We start from the raw sequence: 24805 nt of genomic DNA on the forward strand, positions 1-24805 counted from the left end.
ATTTTTGTTTTCTGCTTCCACCTCTAAGAGCCATGTTGTCTCTTGCTGGTTTCCTAGGGATTTCCCCGGAGTGTGGAGGGCCACCAGCCCTTTCTATAGACTCTTCTGTTGTTGTTTGTAGTAAGTCAACTCTTAGTCTTCCCGCTAATAAATATTCTGTAACAAACCAACTGCGTTGTAGCTGCTATCTGGGAGCAGCACTCCCCCTTGTGTTTCTTTGTATTGGTTTATTTTAATTTGTTGAGCTCTCTTTGCCAGATGAAAGTATGTAAACTTTTACTGTGTTGAGAAATTAAAATAAGGTACTTTGAATTCTTTTAAGCTAGCCCCTTGTCTGTGATACTGAGCTCTTAGATACGCTCTGCAGTGTTAGTGTCTGTTCTTGGCCGTGCCTTCCACACATCCAGCGGTTACTTCCATACATCCTCCTCATTCTTCTTTTTGACTGTTGATACTGCTATGTGTGTGCTGCTTTGAAGATTGTTTCTATTCCTTCAGCATGCCTTATATTAGGCGCAGGGGCTTGAGTTTGATGAGTTCTGCCCTGTTCTTTGTGTTGGACTCAGGCTGTCTTGGGTCCAGGTATAACTGGACAGGTACAACTGATTTGCATGATGATGTTCTAAAACCTGCAACTCACTTCACAGCTGCTCCTGCGTCTGTGCAGAGCAGATGTCTGCAGTGTTGTGGGACAGGCATCTGAATGTCATACCTGACAAGTGTATTCAGTGCGTGGTCCGCTACTCTCTTGATTTTGCTGTGCATGCAGTACAAAGGAGACATGGGCCAAAGCATCCTCCGTGTTTCTCATAGGCATGCTTTTGTTCTCATTCCTGTTCCTCAGCACATATGGCATACAGTCTGGGCTGCAGGGACCTGCTCTGCGGTGCTCAGCCCAGTGGCGTTCATTCCCCAGCTCCCTGTCTGTGAGCTGCTGAAGTCCAGCCTGTTCTGCCGTGAGATAGGGAGTCTGTGTCCCTCACAGCTTGGTTGCCACTGGGGGGGGCTGTGATCCAGCCTGAGGAGCCCTGGGAAGCTGGGTGAGAGCTGGCCTCCTGGCCGACCTGTCTGCAAAGTCTTCAGCCCCCAAGGTGAAGCATAAGCAGCAGCTCGTAAACAGCTGCACTGCCTCCTGCTAAGCCACTGTGCTTCCTGTGGAGTGGAGAAGTCCTGGTACCCACACTTCTTGGTGAAGATGGGTAAGGAACTGACAGCACAAGGTCCCTGGGACCGAGGAGGCTGGAGCTATTGCTGAAAAGGCTACTGTTGGCATTGCTCAGTGCCATATGGCAGAAGGAGTCCACCTTGATACAGCCAGGAGAAAGGGAGCCCACAGCAGCCCTGTGCCAGCAGTCCTGTGGAAGGATGGAGCATCCAGGACTGCCGTGCTGACAGGTGTTGGTGAGAAGCATGTTTCATGCAGAGGAGCAGGGGAGTGTTTATTGTCTGGGATCCTCGCCCCTTGGCACAGTGGTTTCTGCTCTGTTTTCCCAGAGAAGCTGCAGCATGCTATCAGGGCTCTAATTCACAGCTTCGTGAGACATCCCAGCTTGTATTTGCAGTGGAGGTTAGAACTTTGAAAGAAGAATAAGAGCACAGCAGTTGTGTTCAGACAAAAACGCTTGCCAGAAACATAGCCAGCATGAGTAAGAGTCAAGCAATTTCCAGCAGTCTGTTTTACACAGGCTGACTGTGCAAGGTGAGAGAGTGGGAGGTTGAGTCTGAAGTTTGGCTTGGGGTCTGCTTGAGATGTACCCGTGTCAGGAAAACTGGCAAGAGTTTGTGTGCGCGCACTATACTCTTTACCCAGCTGCTTGGCAGTCACTGACTCAAAAGGCTGCCTGTCTGTGCTTTGGTTCCTATAAATTTCAGGACTATTTTTGCCAGCTCTACCTTTCTATGTGAGCAAAGCAGAGCAAACTCCCAGCTACTGTGTTTTGTTTAGGAGATACTGGCACTTTACTTGACGCGTTGTGCTGACAAGCAGTGCCTAAAAGAACCACATAGTCAAAATAAACGGGTATGATGTGAATTCTCCATGTTAGATATGGAAGAGTCATGGGCTAATTAGACTGGGGAAATGAGTTGTGGACAGTTTTTTTTTTTGTTTTTTGTTTTTTTTTGTTACCATGCAGCTCATAAACAAGTCATGCTGCTATTAGTGAGATGTGTCATCTTCAAAATTCTAGGCTAGCTTTAAGTTGCTTCAGGGTCCTTTTGGAAAAGATGCTGTTCCTGTGGTATGTGTTATACTTAAGAGTCCCTCAACATTTTTTATCGCTTGCATGTTGATATGGGTTTCTCATCTCTTCAGACTCAAATAATTGCTCTGCTTCCTGAAATGTCTGCTGAACGATAGCAATGGATTTAGTCCTTGTATTTGTTCTGGAACAGAGCTCCCCGAAAGTACAGGCTGATTCTTGTTACAAACTGCAAAAGTCTTCAGCTTGAAAGGTACAGCAGAAACGGGCATCATTAAATAACAGTGATGTTAGACATGACATCCTTGGCACGTACTCTGTAGCAGGACAGAGGCAGCACAGAGCTCAGTTGGTGCCAACTGTGCTTTGCAGACCCAGGGTGTGTGCTGTGGATTTGTTCGTCATGGAGACATCATTATAGTTGGGGCTTCTGTTCTTTTGTTGCATTCCAAATACCCAACATGCACAGAAGTGTTCCCACACTTTATTTTCAGACATCTGACAGACAAGCTGCAGGGTTGAGTTGTCATTTGTGGGGCAGTGTAAGGCCTGTGAAGTTTATCCAGTTCTCTTAAACTACTGCTGCTTAGAAAATGACAATCTAATTGCAGCTTGTGCTTTGGCTTTTAGGGACGTGAGATGCAGCAGCAATAGGCACAGTTGAAACTAAATTATCTGCTCTTTTGTGCTACAGGGAAATGTAAAGGTAGACATGGTTTATGCAGCAGGCTCAGCCCAGCTGTGCAGAGGTGTGCTGCAGCAGGAGCCAGTTAAATTCCTGGAGGCAGGAGGTATGTCTTGACTCTGCTCCCAACCTTCAACGGCACAAAAGCACTTCCTCTCTGCACTCTAAGTGAAATGGAGTACTGTGTTCTAGGTTTTACACCAAAAGGAACTTTTTCTTTGGGACCCAACCCAAAGTAACCCTTAAAGCCTTGTTGACTTCATAGCTGAAATGCTATCTTGGAATTGAGCACTACTTTTTGCTTAATCTAGGGCTATTCAGGCATCTGATTCTGCTGTTAGAGATCAGTAGAAAGCTGATGGGAACAGGGCACCTCGGAAACCTGTAGATATTACAGCCTGTATTGCCAAAGCTCTTTTATCATAGGTCCTGTCTCTTCCCATTACTTGCATCTTTGTCACAGGGATCTCCTCTTCTGGTCAGCAGCTACATGGGATGACTGCTGTGGCTTTACTGGTGCAACAGACAGTGAGCAGAAGGAACTCTTGCTTGCATGAAGCCTGCATGGCTGCAGCTGAGGTTAAAGGCTGAGAGCTGTCCACTGTGGTGAAGATAATGTAGGGTGCCCTAAAACCATCTAGCTGTCTGCCTGCCAGTGTGATGTCTGGTAAGTGTGGCTCAGGAAAAGCTGAGTCTGGGGCAAGACCCGGAGCAGAGGAAGAAGATCAAATAGTGCTGCAGGCTGGGGTAGCCTGCCAATGGGAAACTCTGATGGAGGAAAAAGAGAAGGCCAGGGTGAGGTGAGGTGAGGCTGGCAGCAGGAATGGAAATGTTGGGTTCGACCTCCAGCTGTGGTTCTCTTGGATTCCTTGTGTTTCTCACCACCAGCTCAGGGACAGGCAGGGACTGCAACTGAAACTGCGTCTTGTCTGTCCCTGGTGTTTGCTGTGTGGCAGCATGGAACCTCCTGTCCTGCTCAGTGATGCTGTGAGAACAGCAGAGACTTTGGGTGGCAGTGACTGAGGGAGCTGTCACAGCCTTTGGGAGACACACTGGAGGTGGCAGCTTAGCCTGTGCAGTGGGAAAGCACGGGGCGGCTGCTGCTGCCTGCGTGGATGCCACAGATCAAAGGCTGTCCTTGAGGGAACTTCTCTGAAGCTGCACCTCAGTTTACCTTAGAATTTGAGGCAGAGGCAAAACCTATTTGAACTTGTTCCAGTGGAATGATGGGGGATTAATTAGTTAATGAATACTCAGAGATGCAAACTAAGAGCTAGTTGTTCACGCTGCAGTGGGACCAGTACATCGTCCTGAACTCCATCTCTCTGCGCCTGCCAAAGTTTTTTTTTTACTACTACACAGGTGGATGTGTTTTCAGCAAAGGCTTCCACGTAGAAGATTTTAAAAACTAAAATAAAAAGCAACTCCAAGTTTGAAATCTTGCTGCCAGGGAGAGTTTGCAAGGAAATACACAAGGATAAACAAGGAAATTTGACGAGTCGCAAAGAGGTGAAATTCTACAGTGTGGCAACAATTCCCAGTCTGTGAGCCTCCCTGTGGTCCCAGCCACCTTGGTCTGACTACAGGATTGTCGTTATTACAGGCAGCCTCAAGGAACTGGGCAGAACTGAAAAAGTAACAGTGATGTGAAGTTTGTCTGAGTCACTGACTACATCCCCCGTGGTTCTCTCAGGACAGCAGCTCTTGGAAGAAGGCAGAGTAGGATGCAGTGAGTGAGAGCTGCTCTTTTTGGTCACCACTAACTTCAGATCTCCTCCCCTCGCCTCTCCCAATCTCTTGTACTTTCCTTGCTACTCCATCCACTGCAGCATAAACTGGCAGAAGCGGCAGTTAGAAGCCCTGCTCCAAAAGCGACTAGAAAAGCCTCGAAACCAGCAGCAGCCATGAACATGAAAACCGTGGTCGTGCTGCTCCTCCTGGCCCTGGCCACAATCTTTGCCCTCGTCTGCGTGCTGCTGACCCGGGCACGGGCCCCCAGCGCCTGCCAGCAGCAGCCCTCGGCACAGGAGGAAGCGGACGACGGCCACAGCCGGGTCTTTGCCGACCTGACGCCCGAGGAGCTGGCACAGGTGGTGCAGTACCTGCGGGTCAGCCTCGGGGTGCCGCTGGCCGACGCAGCGCGTGCCAAACCCTCCGACAACTGCATTGCCTCCGTGGACGTGCAGCTTCCGGCCAAGGCAGAGGTGCTGCGGTTCCTGGATGCCGGAGGGGCTCGCCGCCCCGTGAGGCACTGGCTGTGCTGTACTTTGGGGCCCAGGCAGAGCCCAACGTCACCGAGTACGTGGTGGGCCCACTGCCAGCACCAACGTACCACCGGGACGTCACGGTGCAGAAGTACGGGGGAAGGTGCCGTACCACCGCAGACCAGCGTTGCCCGCTGAATACAAACAGGTCGCTGATTTTTTTAAAAAACAGGTGTTCCCTGCAGCTCCATCCTTCATGGACGAAGTGATGGAGTATGACGGGGCCAACCTGGCCGCTGTGACAGCCGCTCCACGTGGATCCCGGTCTGGAGATCGGCTCACCTGGTTTGTCATGTTTCAGAATGTGAGTGGGTTCTTCCTGCACCCGGTGGGGCTGGAGGTGCTGGTGGACCACAGCAGCCTGGATCTCACACAGTGGGCAGTCCGCAGAGTCTTCTACAACGGGCAGTACTACAGGGACATGTCTGAGCTGGAGAGAATCTATGTGCAGGGTGGTGTCCGTGTGGAGAAGGTGAGAAGAGCAGCGCAGGATGGGGACTTCTCGTCTATGAGGCCGCGAGCACCGGTGGCTGCGACGTTCCCCTTGCAGTATGAGCCCCAGGGGCCGCGGTACAGCGTCAGGAACAACCTCATCATCTTCCAGGCCTGGAGCTTTGCCTTTGGAATGAGTGTCACGACAGGCATGCGCCTGTTTGACATCCGATACAATGGGGAGAGGGTTGTGTACGAGATGAGTGTGCAGGAGGCGCTGTCAGTATATGGCTCCAACTGCCCTGGGGGGATGTCCACCCGCTACATGGACAGCAGCTTTGGCATTGGGCGCTATTCCTCACCCCTGGTGCGTGGAGTCGACTGCCCGTACACGGCCACCTATGTGGACACGCACACCCTGCATGAGGACTTGAGCTCCAGCAAGAGGACGGCGGCCCTCTGCATCTTCGAGCAGAACCTGGGCTCCCCTCTGCGGCGCCACTACTCCAAGCTAAAGTCGTACTATGGTGGGATGGTCAACTCTGCGCTGGTCCTTAGATCCATCACCACTGTGGGTAACTACGACTATGTTTGGGACTTCATCTTCTACCAGAATGGGGCCATCGAAGGCAAAGTCCAGGCCACAGGGTACACGAGCTCATCCTTTTTCCATGGGAATGGTCTGCAGTATGGCAATAGAGTTTGGGAGCATACCTTGGGTACAATTCACACCCATTTTGTCAACTATAGAGTGGACTTGGATGTGGGAGGTAGGTCTTATCTCCCTTTCGCTTATGCCATTATAATGGGGAATGTCTCAGCTCGGGGAGGATTCTGGTTTCTGGAGTCCCTTGCAGTTGCTGTCAGATCTCTGCTTTTTCCATCTCCCAACCCTTAATTGCAAAATTATTCTTCTGTGTATGTAGTTGTCTGTCCAGGTAATGGAGTTGCAGGCAGAGGAAATTGTCTGGGAGCTCTGTATTCATCCTGGGGAAAGTATGAAAAGTAGCAGCTGCAAAACATCTGTGTTTCCTTGAGGCCCCATGTCTGGCACGTTGCATGCTGCCAAAAGTGTGGCCAGGCAGACGGAGCAGGCACAGCCCTGTCTGCAGCACAAGAGGTGTGAGCTGGCTCCTGCAATGCCTGCTGCTATTCCTGGCATCCTCTCATGCGTTGGGGAAATCCATGCTCTCCTGTGTGATGTGCAGCACTGACCATCTGCAGATCTATCCTTCCATCCCTTTCAAGGAAATCTGTGTAGCTAGATCCTGAGCTTGTGTCTCATCAGCTATTGCAAGGAACCAGAGTATTCCCTGCTCCTGCATGGGGGCATAGGTTCCTGTGGGAGCAGCTCTCTGCTGCAGTGAAGGGCTGAGTGCTGCCCTGCAGTGCACACAGGCTGAGCACGTAGGGTTTATTTCTCCTCCCAGGCTGATCCAGATTCTGCAAGTCAGGAAGGTATTGGGGCTGCACTGGAGCAGAGGGCACCAGCCAGTGGTGTGGGATATTTTCCATTGAAACCTGCTCCTGTAAAAGGGATGGGAAATGTTTTACACTGTCAGAGAACCAGCAGGATCCATCAGGAGGTTGTGGGCTGCCTGTGCCCAAGCCCAGCAGCAATGCAGCTTCATGACCCCTGCTGAGCTAGAGGAGCTGTGGCACATGTCCCTCGCATGCAGTGGGGCTGTGCCTGCTGCATCCTGCTGCTTCATGTAGCCGTGAGCAATGCTGCTTTCTGGCGTCATGGTCAAAAACAGAGCTGAGTCTGATCCCCTCCCTATGAACAAGGCTTGAGAGCATGCTAAAGCAGATAAAGGTCCATTTATGTGGCTGTTGTATCTCTGCATTCCCTATTTTGTTTGCACACCTGGAGCCTTGCCTTGGTGCAAGAGCAATGGCAAAGAGTTGTGTCAAGGTGCAAGCAGGGGAAAGGAAGTGTTTATGCTGAGCTGAGCACCAGGACTAGAGGAAATGCAGGGTGCCTGAGGGGTTCTCCTACCCCATGTCCTGCAGCACAAGCATAGCATCCTCTACACGAGGCCTGCTGCAAGGCAGCTGTTGGACCTAAAGAGAAAAAGGACTGGAAGTGAGACAGAAAACTGAAGGATCTGAATTAATGTGGTGGCAGAAAACCAATATGGAGCTATGAGACTTCATCTTCTACCAGAACGGAGCTGTCAAAGCCAAAGTCCAGGCCACGGGCTATATGAGCTTCTCTTTTTTTCCATGGAGGTGGTACAGGAATAGGGCTTAGGATTCTGGCTCCAATATGCACTTGTCCTGTCAACTTTAAAATAGGTTTGGATGTGGGAGGTAGGTCTGGATTTTGTCTCTTTTGAGCTCTCTATGAGTTCTTTCAGACTCCCCCACTAGTTTTTCTTCCCACATTTGGGGTAGGTGTTGTGCTCTCATAGAGAGCATTAAGGCTGTTTTTTCCTCTACAACTTCTGTTTCGATCTGTCCTTGTGCTCCTGTTGACATTTTATATGCTGTAAACTACTACCACGTATTTTAAATTTGTTTGTTTCTCATTGAGAAATGCCTAGAAACTTAATAGCTACTCTAAGTCTTTTTAGGATGATTTTAGAGTCTTTCTGGAATGGAGGAGGGAAAAAAAAAGGAGGGATTGCAAAATGAAAGAAATAGGGAAAAGGCAGGTGGAATCTCAGACTGTCACTGGAAGGAAAGGTATAGAGTTGGAAGTTTTTGTCCACGTCACAAAAAAGATGAGAAGAAGCACAACAGTGGCATTTCTATATGTCTCCAGCCTCTCGTGCTGACTTCACCTGCAATACTGGGGCTTGGTCCCAAAGCTCTGGTCAAACCTTGAAGGTGCTGGAGGCTGGTAGAAGTTTGCTGTTGGGGTCCTTCATCATCTCTTGGCCATCCTATCACTAGATTTCTTTGCTCTTGTGCTGCTCCTGTTGCTGTGAGCCCTTGGCTGTTGTATCATCTTTGTGGAAAGATCAGAACTGCTCCATTTTTGTAATGTGCAGATGTACTCAGAGCCCATGCTCTACCTGGTGCAGCCTTGCAGGATGCATTCCGATGAGCAGAAACGCAGTGCTTGGGCTGTCAGGTGCTCATACTGGTTCTTCTGCCCTTGGAGGGGTTCCTTTTCTGCTCTCTCATCAAGGACAAGAGTGTACAGGAGTGGCACCATATGACACAGTGCGGTGTTTCACCAGCTAAACAAACTTACTCTACAGAGCATGGCATGCCATTGCGCAGTAGAACCAGGGAGCAGTGGTTACTCTTGTCTGCAGGCAGTGGTGACTGGAGCCTGGTGTGCAGGAAGGGTCAATGGAGAGAGTGGGATCTGACTGCAGGAAAGTTCCTCAGCTGCTTTGCTTTGTTCTTGTAGAGGTGAAGAACTCTTTGGTGGCCCATGACATGGCATTTGAGGTGGCACAGGCTCCTTGGAATCCAGAGCAGCAGATTGAGCGTCCACGGCTCACTGAGAAGGCCCTGGACACGGAGGACCAGGCTGCCTTCCGGCTCCACTCCACGATGCCCAGATACATCTACTTTGCAACCAACAAAAAAACAAGTGGGGCCACCAACGTGGCTACAGGATTCAAATCATCAGCTTTGCAGGGGATCACATTCCCGAAGCCAGTTCCATGGAGAGGGCCATCAGCTGGGCAAGGTCAGACTGCTCTGATGGGGTCGCTGAGTACTCTGCGATGCCTCCAGCCTCACTGACTGAGGCGGTGCTGCAGGGACGCTCCCCGTGGGGAGGGAAGGGGTTGGTGCAGCCCGGTGCTTTGTTTACTCCGTAGGACCAGCCTGGTAATCTGCAGGCTCCAGGGAGCAGCCTTTAGCTCTGCCCTGCCCCAGGGTCCTGTCTCTGTCCTTGTTCCCAGGTACAAGCTGGCTGTCACCAGGCGGAAGGAGGAAGAACCCACCAGCACCAGTGTCTACAACCAGAATGACCCTTGGACACCCACTGTCGCTTTTGCAGACTACATCAACAATGAAACTATCACCAATGAGGTGAGGAGGGGCTGGAGGCATGGGCTGCTGCCACACCGTCTCACGTTGCTCATGGGATCCGCTGGGACAGCAGCAAAGCGTTAAGAGAGTGGGTTGGAGCGTTGCTGGGCTGCAGGAACACGGGCTGTGGGTGCCCATTGAGGTACCCTCTGCTCTCCTGTGCCCCAGGCACACATTTCAGTCTAAAATAACCACAGTCATGTACCTTCTCCTGCCTAGGACCTGGTGGCCTGGATAACTGCTGGCTTCCTCCATATCCCTCACTCAGAAGATATTCCCAACACCTTGACGGTGGGAAATTCAGTTGGTTTTCTCCTGAGACCCTACAACTACTACGACTTGGACCCCTCCATTTACTCACCCGATGGCGTGTTTTTCACCAGTGAGCAGAACTTCATGGCATGTGAGGTTAACCCCATCACCTGCCTGTCCCAAACTGCCTCCTGCTTGCCAAGCTTCCCCCCATTCACCTATGACGGATTCCAAAACATCAGCAGGCTTTAAAGGTCCAGGAAGCAGGGTTAGAGGCTGACTGATCTCCCATGGATATTCATTTCTTTTAGTGGTGTTTTCTTTGTTTGCAGTTCTGTAACAACTCTACTTTCTATTGTGGCTTTTATAATGTAGTGATCTGTATGAGTGAAGCATGCTGCCCAGCAGAGGTCTGCAGTCTCTGCTAACTGCTGCATGCCAGGGGTAAAAGCGAGGAGAAAATGCTCTTCCTCTGTTGTAGCAACAAATGCTGTGTAGTGCCAATGTCAAGGTTTAAAAAAAAAAAAAAAAATCCAGTGCTATTCTGCCTGTCTTGTTTTATGCTTCCAGCAATGGCTGCTGGGGGGTCCTGGGGCACCATGTTCAGTGCAGGGCGTGTGAGGGGAAGGCAGTGCCAGGGGCAACACTTCTCTCTCCCTGCTGTCTGGCTGCATCCTCCCTGTGCTGCAGCGAAGCCTGCGGGACAAACGGGGAAGGACTGGAGCACAGAGTTCATTTAAAACTGTGGTCTACAGGAGGAAGCAGAGCAGAGTTGCCTTTTATGGTTCCCAGCAAATCCAGACGCGGCTGAGAGCACTGCGGTGCGCCCTCCCCATGACCTCATCCAGACCATCCTCTCTTCAGAAGACAAGGGAGAAAAAACATCCAGCCCATCAAATCCCAGCTGACAGAAGCAGCGACTAGAAAAGCCTCGAAACCAGCAGCAGCCATGAACATGAAAACCGTGGTCGTGCTGCTCCTCCTGGCCCTGGCCACAATCTTTGCCCTCGTCTGCGTGCTGCTGACCCGGGCACGGGCCCCCAGCGCCTGCCAGCAGCAGCCCTCGGCACAGGAGGAAGCGGACGACGGCCACAGCCGGGTCTTTGCCGACCTGACGCCCGAGGAGCTGGCACAGGTGGTGCAGTACCTGCGGGTCAGCCTCGGGGTGCCGCTGGCCGACGCAGCGCGTGCCAAACCCTCCGACAACTGCATTGCCTCCGTGGACGTGCAGCTTCCGGCCAAGGCAGAGGTGCTGCGGTTCCTGGATGCCGGAGGGGCTCGCCCGCCCCGTGAGGCACTGGCTGTGCTGTACTTTGGGGCCCAGGCAGAGCCCAACGTCACCGAGTACGTGGTGGGCCCACTGCCAGCACCAACGTACCACCGGGACGTCACGGTGCAGAAGTACGGGGGGAAGGTGCCGTACCACCGCAGAGCTGTCACTGGTGTGGAGTACGCGGCCATCAATGAGCTCATCCAGAAGGAGCTGAGGAAGGCACCGCGCTTCCTCGCTGCATGCTGTGCGTCTGATGGAACCGACCTGGCCACTATCACCACTGCACCCCGGGGCCTCAAGTCTGGAGACCGCAGCACGTGGTTCGTCCTCTTCCATGGCATTGCTGGCAGTGGTTACTTCGTCCTGCCTGTGGGGCTGGAGGTGCTGGTGGAGCACGGGCCGCTCGACGTCTCCCAGTGGTACCTGCGCCAGATCTTCTACAATGGACGCTACTTCCCCAGCACTGCTGAGCTGGAGAATGCATTTATGACCAAGTCACTGAAGGTGGTTGTGGTTCAAAAGCCCCAGGAAGACACAGTGCTGGGCTCCATGAGACCCCTCCGCTCACCTGGTGCTCCGGGGCCGCTTCAGTTTGAGCCCCAGGGGCCGCGGTACAGCGTCAGGGACAACCGTGTCACCTACCAGGGCTGGAGCATTGCTTTTGGCATGAACCCCAACACTGGCCCACGGCTCTTCGACATCCGTTTCCGCGGGGAAAGAATAATCTATGAGATGAGCCTGCAGGAGGCCTTAGCTCTGTATGGCTCCAACTGCCCTGGGGGTATGTCCACACGCTACCTCGATGGCAGCTTTGGCATTGGCAGATTTGCCTACGAGCTGGTCCGGGGTGTTGACTGTCCCTACATGGCCACCTATGTGGATCGGCACTACCTGTCCGAGTCAGATGTCCCCAGAACCAACCAGAATTCGCTCTGCATTTTTGAGCACGACACTTCCCTTCCTCTGCGGCGGCACTTCTCTGACACACATTCCTTGTACTATGGAGGGCTGCGGAAGAACACCCTGGTCATTCGTGCCATCTCCACACTCATTAACTATGACTACGTCTGGGACTTCATGTTCTACAGCAATGGGGCTGTGGAGGTCCGGGTCCATGCCACCGGCTACATCAGTTCCTCCTTCCTCCATGACCAGGGCACCAACTATGGCAACAAAGTTGGGCCACACACACTGGGGACGATGCACCTGCACCACATTCACTACAAGGTGGACCTGGACATTGATGGTAGGTCTCATCTTGTGCGGTCACCAGGGCTTGAGATGGCCATTTGCCCCGTGGGTGAGCGCTTCGCCTACAGACATGCTCTGTATTTCAAAATGCAGCTCCTTAGTGTGGAATTCAAGGGGATTCTCCTTTTCACTTCACAGGGCAGCTGAACTCACTGGAGTCCCACGACATGGGGTACCAGACGGTGAGCATCCCCTGGAGCCCAGAGAACACCCTCCAGCAGCCGTTCCTCCGCCGGGAGAGGCTGGAGAGAGAGAATGAGGCAGCGTTCCCCCTCAACGCCTCTCTGCCCCGCTACCTCTCCTTCACTGGCCCGAAGCCCAACCGCTGGGGACACCTTCGCAGCTACCGAGTGCAGGTTGTCAGCTTCCCTGGGGAGCACCTGCCCACCAGCAGCCCCATGGAGAAAGCCATCAGCTGGGGCAGGTAGGTGGGGGGCTGAGGCTGCAAGCTGCAATTGTACTGCAAGCAGCCTAGGGATGCAATGCATGGGCAGCCCAATGTGCTAATGGGACCCACCCAGTCCTGCGGGTGCTGAGAAGCTTCCCGGCCACCCATCCCCAGCCTGATCCCCTCCTGCTGACAGTAGGGTCTGCCAAGCCTGTCTGCAGGGAAGGGTTAAATAACAAGCTCATCTGCTTCTTGTCTCTGACAGTCCCTAGAAAAATTGCTCAATAGCATCTGTTCATAGTAGTTCGCAGGCAGGAATCTGACCCCAGATAAGTTTAAATTAGAACGATCACATGTTTTCCCAAGGGCTGCATTGGTATCCGTAAGTCTTGACTCCTCTGCATAAGGACAGGATGCCTTTTGGAAAAATGCTTTGGAAAACTGCAGTGCTGGCTTGCAACCAGGGTGAAATTTAATGGCCTGTGTTCTGGGGGAGGTTGTGTAAGTTAGACCTAAAGGCAAAGCATTGTGCTGTGCCTCTCGTGGCCGGCGAAGTCCTGCAAGTCCCATAGTGCTGGAGCTGCCGCTTGTGCTGCACCCACCCTGTGCCCTGTCCCAGTGTCACAGTGCCTCCTGCGCTAACAGGTACAAGCTGGCTGTCACCAGGAGGAAGGAGGAGGAACCCACCAGCACCAGTGTCTACAACCAGAATGACCCTTGGACACCCACCGTCACTTTTGCTGACTTCATCAATGATGAAACCATCGCTAACGAGGTGAGTGGGAGTACTGAGCTCCATAGGACTGCTTGTGGCCGGGACTTCATGGTCACAGTGGGTGGGAACAGGGCTGGAAGGGTCAGCACAGCTGATGAGATGCTCTGGTCTCTCCTCTCTGTCCCAGGACCTAGTCGCGTGGATTTCTGTGGGGTTCCTTCATGTTCCTCATGCTGAGGACATTCCCAACACTGTGACTGTGGGGAACAGTGTCGGCTTTTTCCTGAGGCCCTACAACTACTTTGACGAGGACCCCTCGCTATACTCGCCTGACGGCATCTATTTCAGCAGCAAGCAGGGCATAGGGGCATGTGGAGCCAACCCCCTTGCCTGCCTGCCCGCAGCCACCTGTGCCCCACGCCTGTCACCCTTCCAGTACGGCGGCTTCGTCAACGTCAGCCTGGGCTCCCCACTTGGTGAGCACTGATGGGGTCAAAGAGGAGGACAGGTGCTGGCGCAGATAGCCTGTGTCCAGCCATTGGGCTGCATTCCTGGAGGGCCTTCAGTGATGGAGGGAGTGCAGCCAGCTGGCTGGGACGTGCCCTGCTCACTTCCTCCTTCACAGATCACAGATGTGAGGCTCTATCCCACCGAGGTAGTCAGGTGCCTCTGTGGTGATGGAGCTGCCCTGGGAGCTTTGCTGCTCGGTGACTGCTCCTCCAGGTGATGCTGGGTGCCAGCTGCTGTGGCAGCACTGAGCGCTGGGAACAGTACTGGGGATAAGGATGCTGCACGATGGCAGCCTGGTGCCCAGCCAGTTCCAATAAAGAAGCACCAAGAGTTTCTGACCCAACTCTTAAATAGCTCGTCAGCATGGCTTCTGATGGTCAGATCCTGGACACTGGTGGTGTTATAAGGCTGTGTTGGTTTGCAGGCACTCGCCAGAGAGGGCAAAAGTTCACTGGTGGGCACAATGCCCAGCATGGCCATGTGAGTGTACACTGGCTGTACTCTTGGACCCTGTGTGCTGGCAGGACCCTTCTGCAGCAAAATATGGGACAAACAAAGGAGTTAATGTGTAACAGCTGTATCAAGCTGGATTAATTGATTCTGGCTTTGGCTGCTGGCTGGAGCCTTGTTCTCACCCCCTAGCTTGGGGTCCCTTGCTCCAGAGCCTGCACAGCCCCAGCTGCAGGAGCATGAAACCCATCCCTGCCGCACTGGGCTGGGTCGGGGCTGCGGTATGCCAGGATTCAGTGAGGTTTGTCTCCAGCCCTGGCACATAGCAGGCAGTTGGCTGCTCTGTCACCAGGAGCTGCAAAAGGATTTGCCCTCCCCAGCAGCAAAAGGATTTGCCTCCCCATCGTGTGACATGATGGCCTTGAGGAGCCCTAATGGCCGCAAGTATATTCTGGAGGCACCTTGGATTGCAGCAGAATGGAGGCACTGCAACATGGGGAAGTGATTTGGGGTGGGATTAGTTGCACTGCATGCTCAGGTGATGCCTGGGGGTATCAGTCCTGGGAGCCTGGAAGAACAGATACAGCGCTCCCTGTGCAGGGATGTACTCCTGTGTGTTTACAAGTACTGCCTGGACTCTGACCACGTGCTGACGCAGGCAGTGGTGACCTTGTTTCCAACCCCAGCACTGCAATGGACTGAGAATCTTCTGGATGAAACCTTGGTGCTAAGGGGCAGCCAAGTGTGACAGTGTGTGCTGCGCGTGCCTTGGCCGTGCGTGGTGGCTTGGGAACCGTGGGGACATCGTGTCCTGGAGCCAGCTGCTGTCACTGCAGGGCATGCAGCTCCTGGGTTGCCAGCTTATCTGGCTGTGACTGTAGGGGAGCCATTGTTCCCATTCCAGTTCCTGGCCTCTCCCAAGTGCAATCCCCATTTTGTTGCTGTGACTCTTTCCAAAGGGGCTGGAATATGCTTGTCCTGCTTGTCCCCTTCCCCCAGTTCCTTTTGCTCCCATTTTCTGCAGCAAAGCTTTTGAGGGATTAATTGCTAACTGTTTCAAAACGCATTGGATGTGGGAGCCAAGCCCATTAAATTCCTTTGTGCTGGCCAAAAGCTCTCAGCTGAGGGCACCAAAAGGAGCTGCTGAGGAATTTAGTTTTGCAAGAGTAATTCTATTTCTGTGCAAACTTCTGCTCCATTTTGTGTGCTGGGGATTAGGATGCTGTGCTCTCCCTCATGTGGCTCTCCCTGCCAGCACAGAGCAGATGTTCTGGGCTGGATCCTGCCAGCCTGCACCAGGGTTTACCTGTGCTCACACTTCCCTTCTCTGGGAGCATCAGAGCAGCCCCAGCTCCTCAGGACACCAAGACTCAGCTGACTGCAGGGCGCCAGTGGTGCTGCTGCTCTGCCGTGCTATCTCCAGCCTCTTGCTGCTCTGCACCTCAAGGTAGATCTCTAAATATTTTCACTGCCCTAAATAAACCAGTGTTTGCCAATAAAAACAGTCCTTCCTGGGCCTGTCAGCTGCAAGTGTGGACATCATGATGGTCGCTTGAGGCAGGGGGCAGGAAGAGGGAGGACGCTGCCCTGTGCCTCCTGCTGCTGCTGCTGCTGGACACATCCTCTGCATTGCGTCAAACTGCACCATGGAGCAGTTCAAGGCTCCTGACCTGAACTTTCTAGAGGAGTGAGAGATAAGTGGTACATTTTCACTGGCTGCTAATCATTAACACTCTGCTGTCTGCTTCTGCTGTGTGTACAGCTGTGCGCCTGGGGCTCTGGCCAGGTGCCCCGTGCTGCTCTGATGTGTGTCCCTGCAGCAGCCAGGGATGGACAGCTGGATTTGTCCTGCTGGACTGACCCCAGTGTTCCAGGATCCTGTAGATAGATCTGTATTACCCATTCACCCTTAACTCCCAGAGAGGAACAGGAAAATAGATCTGTCAGTGCTGCGTGGCTGGGGTGGAAAGATGACAGGCAGGGACATGACAAGGGATGTCTTCAGTTCCATCTGCGTTTCTGAGGGCTGGCAGGGCAGGAGGGATTAACCTGGGGATGTGCTAGTTAGGATCGCTCTCCCTGCCTGGTTTGCACAGGTCCTGAAATCCTACAGATTTCAGGAAAACACCGCTGGCAGCCAAGACGTCCCCAGGCCTTGCTCTGGGGATCTCCTGTAACAGCTTGGGAAGTTTCTTGCTGAAGAGAGCACTGGTTGTGTCAGCCTGGCAAAGACTGTGATGACAGTGCTTTGTCATCAGGCTCAGGTTTCAGAGGGAGTCAGGGTATTGGGCAGCCCCTGCTCTATGCAGAACCTGATCCTCAGAGGGATAGGATAAATGTCACTCCATCCCTCTGCAGGTATTCAAACCTCTCCCCTGCTAGTGAACACTGGAGTTCACTGGCAGACCAGGTGGTTTTTTAGAGGGGGAGCCAGACAGAGCAGGGGCTGCAGAATCCCCCCCTGAGTAATGGGGCAGTGAAGGGTTAAGGCTCCTACAGGACATGACCTCTGCCACCCTGCAGCCTGTTTTTCCCCTTTTTGCAAGTTGTTCCAAGCACGTTTGTAACAACCCGCCAGTGATGCACCCTTCAGCAAAAGTGGTTTTGGGTCCAAAGATCAATGCTGGGGCAAGTGACCTATCGGCAGCAAACACGAACTCGTGGGGTATAAAACTGCAGTGGAGCACAGGACAGCCTGAACCAGGCAGGAGGCTGCAGAGGAGGATGGAAGCCCCCATGAACCTCCTGCATGATGCAGGCATCCAGGTGACGCATTGGCTGCAGGAGCATTTCCAGGGCTCTCAGGACTGGTTCCTCTTTATCTCCTTTGCTGCAGACCTCAGGAACACTTTCTTTGTTCTTTTCCCTATCTGGTTCCACCTGTGTGAGCCAGTGGGCATCCGGCTTATCTGGGTGGCCGTGATCGGGGACTGGCTCAACCTCGTCTTCAAGTGGTGAGTAGTGCTGTGCTGCAGCTCGCTGCAGGTGCACCAACATGGCTGGATTAATATAGTAAGATGTGTGCCCAGTCCTGATGTATCGCTTATACCCTAAGCATGTGATGGGGACAGCTGTGCCTATGCTGGCACGATGGGATGGCTGCTCATAGCCTGAAAAGGCACGGAAGGAGCAGACATATCCTCTTCTCAGAACATCAGCTTGCTCCCAGGGCATTCCTGCTCCTCGTCTTAGGGGTTTGGGGATGGGGGCAGGGGCAGGTGCTGTCTGGGTGATATTTGATGCCTTCCAGCTCACAGCCAGAGCTGGAACCACAGCCCATTCTGGTGCCCAGGATGACCACAAATCCCTTTCTACTTTCATTTCAGGATCCTGTTTGGGGAGAGGCCATACTGGTGGGTGCATGAAACTGATTATTACAGCAACACCTCTGCGCCGGCCATCCAGCAGTTCCCACTCACCTGCGAGACCGGCCCTGGTAGGGTCTCCTGCTCTGACAAAAGCAGTTGGCACTTTGCCCAGGGACCCAGGAGTCCTGATCCTAGGCTGGGGGTGGGGGGGAGTGCTGGCACAGCCAGTACTGTTATCTCGGCCATTATCACTGAGCTGTGGGGCCACTGCCATGTTCTGGTGCAGAGCAGACTTTTACCCTTGGTGTGTGCAGATGTGGCAATTTAGCACAAACTCTGCCTGTGCTGGGCTGCGGAGACGGTGGGGACCTGGATCATCTTGTGATGGGGGTGGGGAAAGGCTGAGAGCCCTGGTGCTGGTCACTTGACAAAGAGAAGGCATTGAGGGGATCTGATCAGTGCTGATCAGTATCTGAAACGTGGAGGCCAGGATCTATTAGGTGGTGACCAGCACCAGAACAGGGGGCATTGGGCACGGGGGGTTCTATCTGACTGTGAGGAAGAACTTCTGTGATGTGAGAGTGATGGAGCTCTGGCACAGTTGCCCAGATTGGTGCAAGAGTCTCCTTCTCTGGAGATACCCAAACTCATCTGGACTCATTCCTGTGCAACCTGCTCTGGGGAAACTGCTGGGGGGGGCTAGGGTAGGGTCGGGAGGGTTGAACTGGGAGAGCTCCAGAGGTCCCTTCTGCCTCCCGCAGTTCTGTGATTCTGTGCTCCCTGTGCCATGCTATCACCTGCCTGCAGGCTAGGGATGGGTGCTCAGTGCGGGAGCCCCTGGGGCACGAGGGCAGCAGGGACAGCCTGCTCTGAGGGGGCTGACCTAAGCCCTGCTTCTTACCCAGGGAGCCCCTCCGGCCATGCCATGGGTGCAGCAGGAGTGTACTACGTCATGGTGACCGCCCTGCTTTCCATCGCCATGGGCAAGAAGCAGTCAAGAACACTGAAGTACTGGTGAGTGTGTGCAAGCCCTGAACCAGAGATGAAAGGGATGCAGGTGGACCCATTTAGGCAGCAGCTCTGACACCACTCAAAGTCCATAGTGGCAGCATGCGCCAGTTTTGGCACTGATGGAGATCTCTACCCCTTGCAGGATTCTGTGGATCATGCTGTGGACGGGGTTCTGGGCCATTCAGGTCTGTGTCTGTCTGTCCCGCGTTTTCATCGCTGCCCACTTTCCACATCAGGTCATCGCAGGGGTCATATCTGGTGAGCTCACTTTGTTTCTGTCCCTTCCACAACTTAGCACACCCCTGTGCTCCCATTGTGTGCACAAGAAAGGAGCAGGAGCAAGCAAGAACTGCAGACAATGGCTCTGCACTTGTTGCTGTAGAGAAGAAGCCTTTATCCATGTGCCATTGGATGTGGGCTGGGGGACATGGGAAGAGGAATTTGAGAGCGTAAGGGTGCAGCAGTGACTGTCAGGTCTGCACCGCGCTCTGGAGCCGCTCTTCATCTCGTTCTGACTGCTAGTACCTCTTCTCCTGGCAGGCATGGCTGTGGCTGAGACCTTCCAGCACATCCATTCCATCTACCATGCCAGCCTCCACAGGTACCTGGGCATCACCTTCTTCCTCTTCAGCTTCGCCTTGGGCTTCTACCTGCTACTGCGTGTCCTTGGTGTTGAACTGCTCTGGACACTGGAGAAGGCACAGAAGTGGTGCGCCCATCCTGAGTGGGTCCACATCGATACCACGCCCTTCGCCAGCCTTCTTCGCAACCTGGGCATCCTCTTTGGGCTGGGGCTGGCTCTGAGTTCCCACATGTACCTGGAGAGCTGCCGTGGGAAGCAAGGCCACCAGCTGTCCTTCCGCCTAGGCTGTGCTGCCGCCTCGCTGCTGGTCCTGCACCTCTTTGATGCCTTCAGGCTGCCCTCCCACATGCAGCTGCTCTTCTATGTCCTTTCCTTCTGCAAGAGCGCAGCTGTGCCGCTGGCCACTGTCGGCCTCATCCCCTACTGCATCTCTCAGTTTCTGGCCACGCAGGACAAGAAGGGTGTCTAGGGGCAGGTAACAGCGTGGCCACCCTGGCTCAGGAACAATGGGATCGTGGGGGTTGTGCTGGTTTCTCCCCATTACAGCTTCATGGGCTGACTCCAGCATGGCGTGCACCCACGGTGCCAGACGCGCCACAGGTGCCTGTGGCACAAGGGACAGAGACAGCAGGAGCAAGGCACTGTCAGTTGTGAGTGCTCAAAGGCTGTGGAAAGGCAGCTCTGCAGGGGGACAGGCAGGAGATGGAAACAAATACCAGCTCGTGGGAGCCCCCAACCCCAAGGCTCCTCAGCCCCTGCCCAGTGTTCACTGCTGCGTGGAGCAGCTCTGGGTACGTGTGTGCATACATGTAGTGTTGCGTCTCTAAACAAGGCGTATTTTATTAAAGCTGAAGATGTATTTTATTGGTGAGTTCAGCTGTCTTGTGGGTGTGGGGATAGTGCCCAAGTGCCATCCCCTGGTGCAAGGAGGCTGTTGGTGCTGAAAGGAGGATATTCCTTCTCAGGTCCTGCTCCTGCCTGCTGCAAGACATGGCTGGAAGCATAAGGAGAGGTAGCACCAGGCTTCTCCAAGTCTTCCTGCTGCCTAGAACATACAGGCATGTAAAGGAGAACTCAGGAGTTCTGGGAAGATGCATGGAGGTGTCCTGACTGAAGTTCAGTAGTGGCTGCACACAGGGCAGGGAGGCAAAGCTGCTTTTGTGCTCTTTGTTCAGGGGCCCTGTGTGCACCACGTCAGCAATGAAGACACATTTGTGTCACCTCACTACTGAGGGCAGCAAGTAGAGCTTTAAGACCCAGCAGGTCTGTGTGGGGTCCGTGCAGTGCTGCTTGGCAATCCCACATCCCCTGTACCCCACCCCATTAGCAGAACAGCTGACTGTGATAGGAGTGACTCCGGTACACAGACCCACAAAGCACAGTTAAAGCTCATGACAATAATCAGTGGATGCTGGCAACTGTCAGAGTGCATGTACAAGGTGCGTGCAGCCCAGATGTGGTGCCTAATGCTGCATCCACAGGGTGATAAAGTCCAAACAGCAAATCATCCGAGCCCCATGTTAAAATCCCATCCAACGCAAAGTGGGCTGTAAGCATCTAAGGATAGAGTTCAGCTGCAAAGGTCTTTTTTTTACAGGAAAAGCTTCAATAGGAAGCTTACCTAGATCAGCAACTCCCAGGTTTCCACTGGCTGGAAAAGGACAGTGTTGGCTAAGCTGTCAGTCCAGCTGGGCAAGGATGCAGCCAGCACCTCTGGGCACCCTGTGCATCGGGAACAAGGACTGCTGCTTCCCCTCCTCCTGAAGTGTCACCACAGGACTGATGGCCTGCACAGCCTTGACCCTTAACCTGATCCTGCTACTCACAAACAGCTCAATAGCTGGCAGAGGGCTCTGCTGTTCGCTGAGTGACAGCGCAACATGGGCAAGCGAGGAAACCACGCGAGGCTGCTGCTATCCTATACGTTCATGATAGATAAACATCTTTAAGATGGAGATTTGTCTGTCTTTATTTCTCTCTTTATTATGAACATCTGGACTAAACGTGCCATGCTGGTTCTAGCAGGGAAAAAAACAACAATACCTAGACCCATATCAGGTGCTTTTTGACCATGGCTATTCAGTGCCCCTTTTGTTTCTGCAGCTGCAGCTGTAGCAGCCTTGGGAACTGCTGGCAGAAATGGCAAGCTGGAGAGACATGGAGCAGTAGTCCTTCCTAACTCCATGGGATTTTACGTGGGACTTTTTTTGTCTTTATTTTCTGGGAGAGAACTTAGTGGAAATCATGCAAAGCAGGGATGACAGCCCTACTTTTAGAATTCTTTCTTTATGCTTCATCTCTCTGTTGGCTGATGAATTCCTGGAGCAGAGCTTGCACTTCTCCTCGACGACTCATCTTGGTTGCCTTGCCCTGGTAGCGGCCTCGCTTCCCAGCTCCTTTGCCTTCCAGCAGTTCTGCCACCCTGCAGAAACGTCAAGACATGCTGAAGGCCACTCACTTGTAGAGGAAAGTAGCTTGCCCTAACCTGCTCAGTGAGCATAGAAGGGTCCATGCCCTAATTACACTGCTCAGCTGCTCGGGCAGAAGTCTCATTAATTTTAAAGAAACCACAGAACAATGTACCTGGGACCTAAATTCTCAACTGCTTCAACAGATCCAGCTAGAAGAAAGAGTCCTGCTTCTTTTTCATCTCCCACAGTCAGGAACAGCAGGGTTTCCTGTAGACAGAGAGAGGGATGATGCTCCCAAAGGGCCAGTGCCCTCCTTTTACCATTAAGACATTAAAACAAGTTGTAAGTTTGTGCTCACTACTGAAACTCAACTTGAAGTAAAAGGGGAGGGAGTTTTTGAAGCTTTCAGACTGAATTGTACATTGTGGGGGACCTAGCAGGTACCGGAGTTAGGTTGTCCAAAGTTAGCATGTCCAAAGAGGAGCAGCATGGCTTTTTGTCAGACAGGCTCTTCCATGGTGCTCTGAATTTTCACTGCTGTATTTTTTGACTATTGAGGACCCCCAGCACCCTGAGGCTGCTGGGAACCACAACCTCTTCTGGAAGGAAGGAGACTTGCAGCTTGTGACTGTGGTGCAAATGGAAGCCTATCCAGCCTTGCTACAAAGTTGAATGAAAACACGGCTGGTGGCAGGTTAGTCTGTATCGATGACTCACCTCACTTCCAATCTCATTAGCAATGATGTTCATAAACTCAGAGTCACCCTCTTTCCTGCATGGACAGGTAAAAAGCTACTTCAGCAGAAAAAAAAAAGTATATATATCCGCACCAGAGTACAAAACATTAATAACAAGCAGGAGGCAATGACTCTCCAAGCTTAGCTTTTCTCAGTTTTCCATTTTGTTTGTTTAAGACTAAAATTTCCACTAACATCAGAGAAGTTGAAAGGTAAGATCTGCAAGCACAGCCTATGATTGTGCCTGACGTTTTGGTCTCTTGCAATCAGGCTGCAGATTATTTTCTTTCTATACATATAAATCCTTTTTGTAATTTCTTGTGGGTGTATTAGGAATTATTTAAGTGTTTAAGAAATCAAGCTCCTCAGTTTTATTTGAAAATACTGTGGCAAAAAGACACGAGACAGACACAATCATTTCTTAGTTATAGCATCAAAGGAATTCAGTAACTGAATTACTAACACATTTCTTTAACTATACAACCTTTTGGCAGGCCCAGACAGTTATTTCCACCTTGTTTGTAGCTGTCCTTGAGGAATTTTTGACTTTTAAAAATATAATTGTCATAAACAGGTCTAAATAGGTGTCAAGAAAATGCAGCTGTCACAAATCATATACCATGGGTTCTTATCCTTTTCCCTGAACTCCTCCATACCTGTGTAAGACAAACAGCGGACTTTGAACAGGTCTGCTTTTGAAATCCCGGGCTATCAAAACAGCAACGTCTCTTAGCAGGTTCAAATTATTCTGAAAGAAAAGTGAAAAAGCAGCACCACAGATGGTCAAGCCAGCATCAACACTGAGTTGTGCTCCCAGAATTGGAAGCAGTTTTGATAAAAATGGACGCCTCAAATTCAGGTCAGGTCTACAAGAAGCAGACAATCTGCTTTCCTCAGCCAATCTCATACCTTCTGAAGCAGTTTCACAGAACTCTGCAATCTCTTCACGGCCTCTACATGCTCACCTGGTCCATTTCTGAAAGAAAAAGGAAAATTTGGATCTAAAGATTTATTAATGGAGCAAAAGTGGGTAATATATAATAAAAAACATCGTGTAGAAGCACCTGAGACTTATGCTACATTTGTCAGAAGGAAAAAAAAGATAAAAGAACCAAAGTGAAAAGGGTATTACTTCAGCAGTGAGGTCAGGGCCTTCTCAGTACGGTGACTTTGTTCAACTGACTTCAACACTCTATTTCCCGCCAGGAAAACCAAGTTGGTTTTGTTCTTTTTCCCTTTCTCTGTGCAAAGAAGTTTTAATAACCTTAAACAGAAAAATACCCTGGTTAGAGAAGGAGAATGATATTTTGCTTTTATTCTCATAGGTGGTCAGCTCTGCTCATTTTCCCCCCAGGACAATTTCAAGCAGACCCTGTATCTCCAGGATTTCTGCTGTCCTCGAGCTGTATGTGTGTGCTGAGGGCTCCTGGAGGTAATGTGGCTGCAGCCCCCTACCTGCAAGTCACTAAGGTTGGAGACATGAGTCCCACAGCACATGTTGGAGTCTATGCCTTCAATGTCTACAACTCGAACTGGCCCCGTGTGGTCACCTGGTAAGCCACGGCTTCTCACCTAGCAGAGCAGGAGAATGGCAGACAAACCAATATCCATGCTGCAACTGCTTTGGTCCCATGGGCATCGCCAGCTTCCTTCACTCCCGTCACTCAACTGTTTCAACCTCAGAGTCATCTGCAGCCAGCTCTCGCACTGTCACAGGTATCCTCTCCCGGATCTTCTCATTCACGCTCTGCTCCAGCGCTTCCATTTGCTCTGCGGTCATGGAGGGGGTGTCCAGCTCGATGACACTCTGCTGCCGGCCCAGCTCCCTGCACAGATGAAGAACATCTGCTGCTGTGAAGAGCAGATGGAAAATTCCTCTAGGCAGCACCAAGTGCCACATGAGAGGAGGTGCTGGGAATGTGACTGAAACCAAACGCTTCTCTCCTCTCCCTGCAGTTTAAAGAGCATCAGATGCACATCATGCCCATGCAACAGGACAAGACAAAGCAAACAGTTTACACAGCTTGTCTTATTTCAGCCCGGGCCATCTGTGCTTAGGTGAAATATTGCAGCATATGCTGCTTTCCATTACCAACGTGCACCTCCTCCTGGCCTGCAGGCACACACACCAGGGGAGGCTAAGGTTAACAGCTGCTTTTCCAGCTCACCATGAAGTTGTCTTGAATCCAAACATCCGCTCCGCCATGGCAGTGATGAGGTGCTGTCCTGGAAGAGATGTGCAAGCAGTGCCTTTGAGCTCGGGATGCAGGAAAGGGTCCTCCACCAAACTGTACAGTTATTCTGCCGACGTTCCCCGCAGTGTTTGGGCCCCGCCCAG

At 52.2% G+C, this 24805-nt stretch overlaps 4 protein-coding genes across 4 annotated transcripts in view; 3 read left to right on the top strand and 1 right to left on the bottom strand.

The window, feature by feature from the left end:
* Positions 1-4272: 4272 nt before the first annotated feature.
* Positions 4273-18723, top strand: LOC100548064 (membrane primary amine oxidase-like). The gene is given in 8 exon segments (XM_019623443.2): positions 4273-5115; positions 5118-5241; positions 11232-12349; positions 12493-12778; positions 13388-13517; positions 13645-13933; positions 17744-17853; positions 18631-18723. Coding segments are annotated over 8 exon segments (2436 nt in total). The 5' UTR covers positions 4273-4790; the 3' UTR covers positions 18685-18723.
* Positions 6362-10362, top strand: LOC100545760 (membrane primary amine oxidase-like). The gene is given in 4 exon segments (XM_010724654.3): positions 6362-9120; positions 9123-9231; positions 9449-9578; positions 9798-10362. Coding segments are annotated over 4 exon segments (759 nt in total). The 5' UTR covers positions 6362-8885; the 3' UTR covers positions 10083-10362.
* Positions 18705-19788, top strand: G6PC (glucose-6-phosphatase catalytic subunit). The gene is made up of 3 exons (XM_019623350.1): positions 18705-18739; positions 18879-18994; positions 19277-19788. Exons 1-3 carry the CDS (start codon positions 18705-18707, stop codon positions 19786-19788), a joined length of 663 nt encoding a protein of 220 aa, XP_019478895.1.
* A 1475-nt stretch (positions 19789-21263) lies between these two features.
* The window catches only part of AARSD1 (alanyl-tRNA synthetase domain containing 1), a 3879-nt gene continuing 337 nt past the window's right edge, over positions 21264-24805 (bottom strand). The window contains exons 2-10 of the mRNA XM_010724709.2: positions 24636-24765; positions 24137-24293; positions 23919-24039; positions 23600-23726; positions 23377-23443; positions 23124-23215; positions 22448-22502; positions 21903-21997; positions 21264-21741 (exon numbers count right to left, since the gene is read on the bottom strand). Coding sequence (XP_010723011.1) covers positions 21606-21741; positions 21903-21997; positions 22448-22502; positions 23124-23215; positions 23377-23443; positions 23600-23726; positions 23919-24039; positions 24137-24293; positions 24636-24765 — 980 coding nt within the window. The 3' untranslated portion in view covers positions 21264-21605. The remainder of the gene's footprint in view (positions 21742-21902; positions 21998-22447; positions 22503-23123; positions 23216-23376; positions 23444-23599; positions 23727-23918; positions 24040-24136; positions 24294-24635; positions 24766-24805) is intronic.

The sequence above is a fragment of the Meleagris gallopavo genome, chromosome 29, assembly GCF_000146605.3.
Source record: "Meleagris gallopavo isolate NT-WF06-2002-E0010 breed Aviagen turkey brand Nicholas breeding stock chromosome 29, Turkey_5.1, whole genome shotgun sequence".
Lineage (NCBI taxonomy): Eukaryota > Metazoa > Chordata > Aves > Galliformes > Phasianidae > Meleagris > Meleagris gallopavo.

What these genes read in the sequence shown, in the direction of transcription:
- G6PC (XM_019623350.1), top strand. Translation starts at nt 18,705, where the DNA reads ATGGGCAAGAAGCAGTCAAGAACACTGAAGTACTG. An exon ending in TCAAGAACACTGAAGTACTG is followed by an intron (nt 18,740 to 18,878) that starts GTGAGTGTGTGC and finishes TACCCCTTGCAG; the next exon opens with GATTCTGTGGATCATGCTGT. An exon ending in CATCGCAGGGGTCATATCTG is followed by an intron (nt 18,995 to 19,276) that starts GTGAGCTCACTT and finishes TTCTCCTGGCAG; the next exon opens with GCATGGCTGTGGCTGAGACC.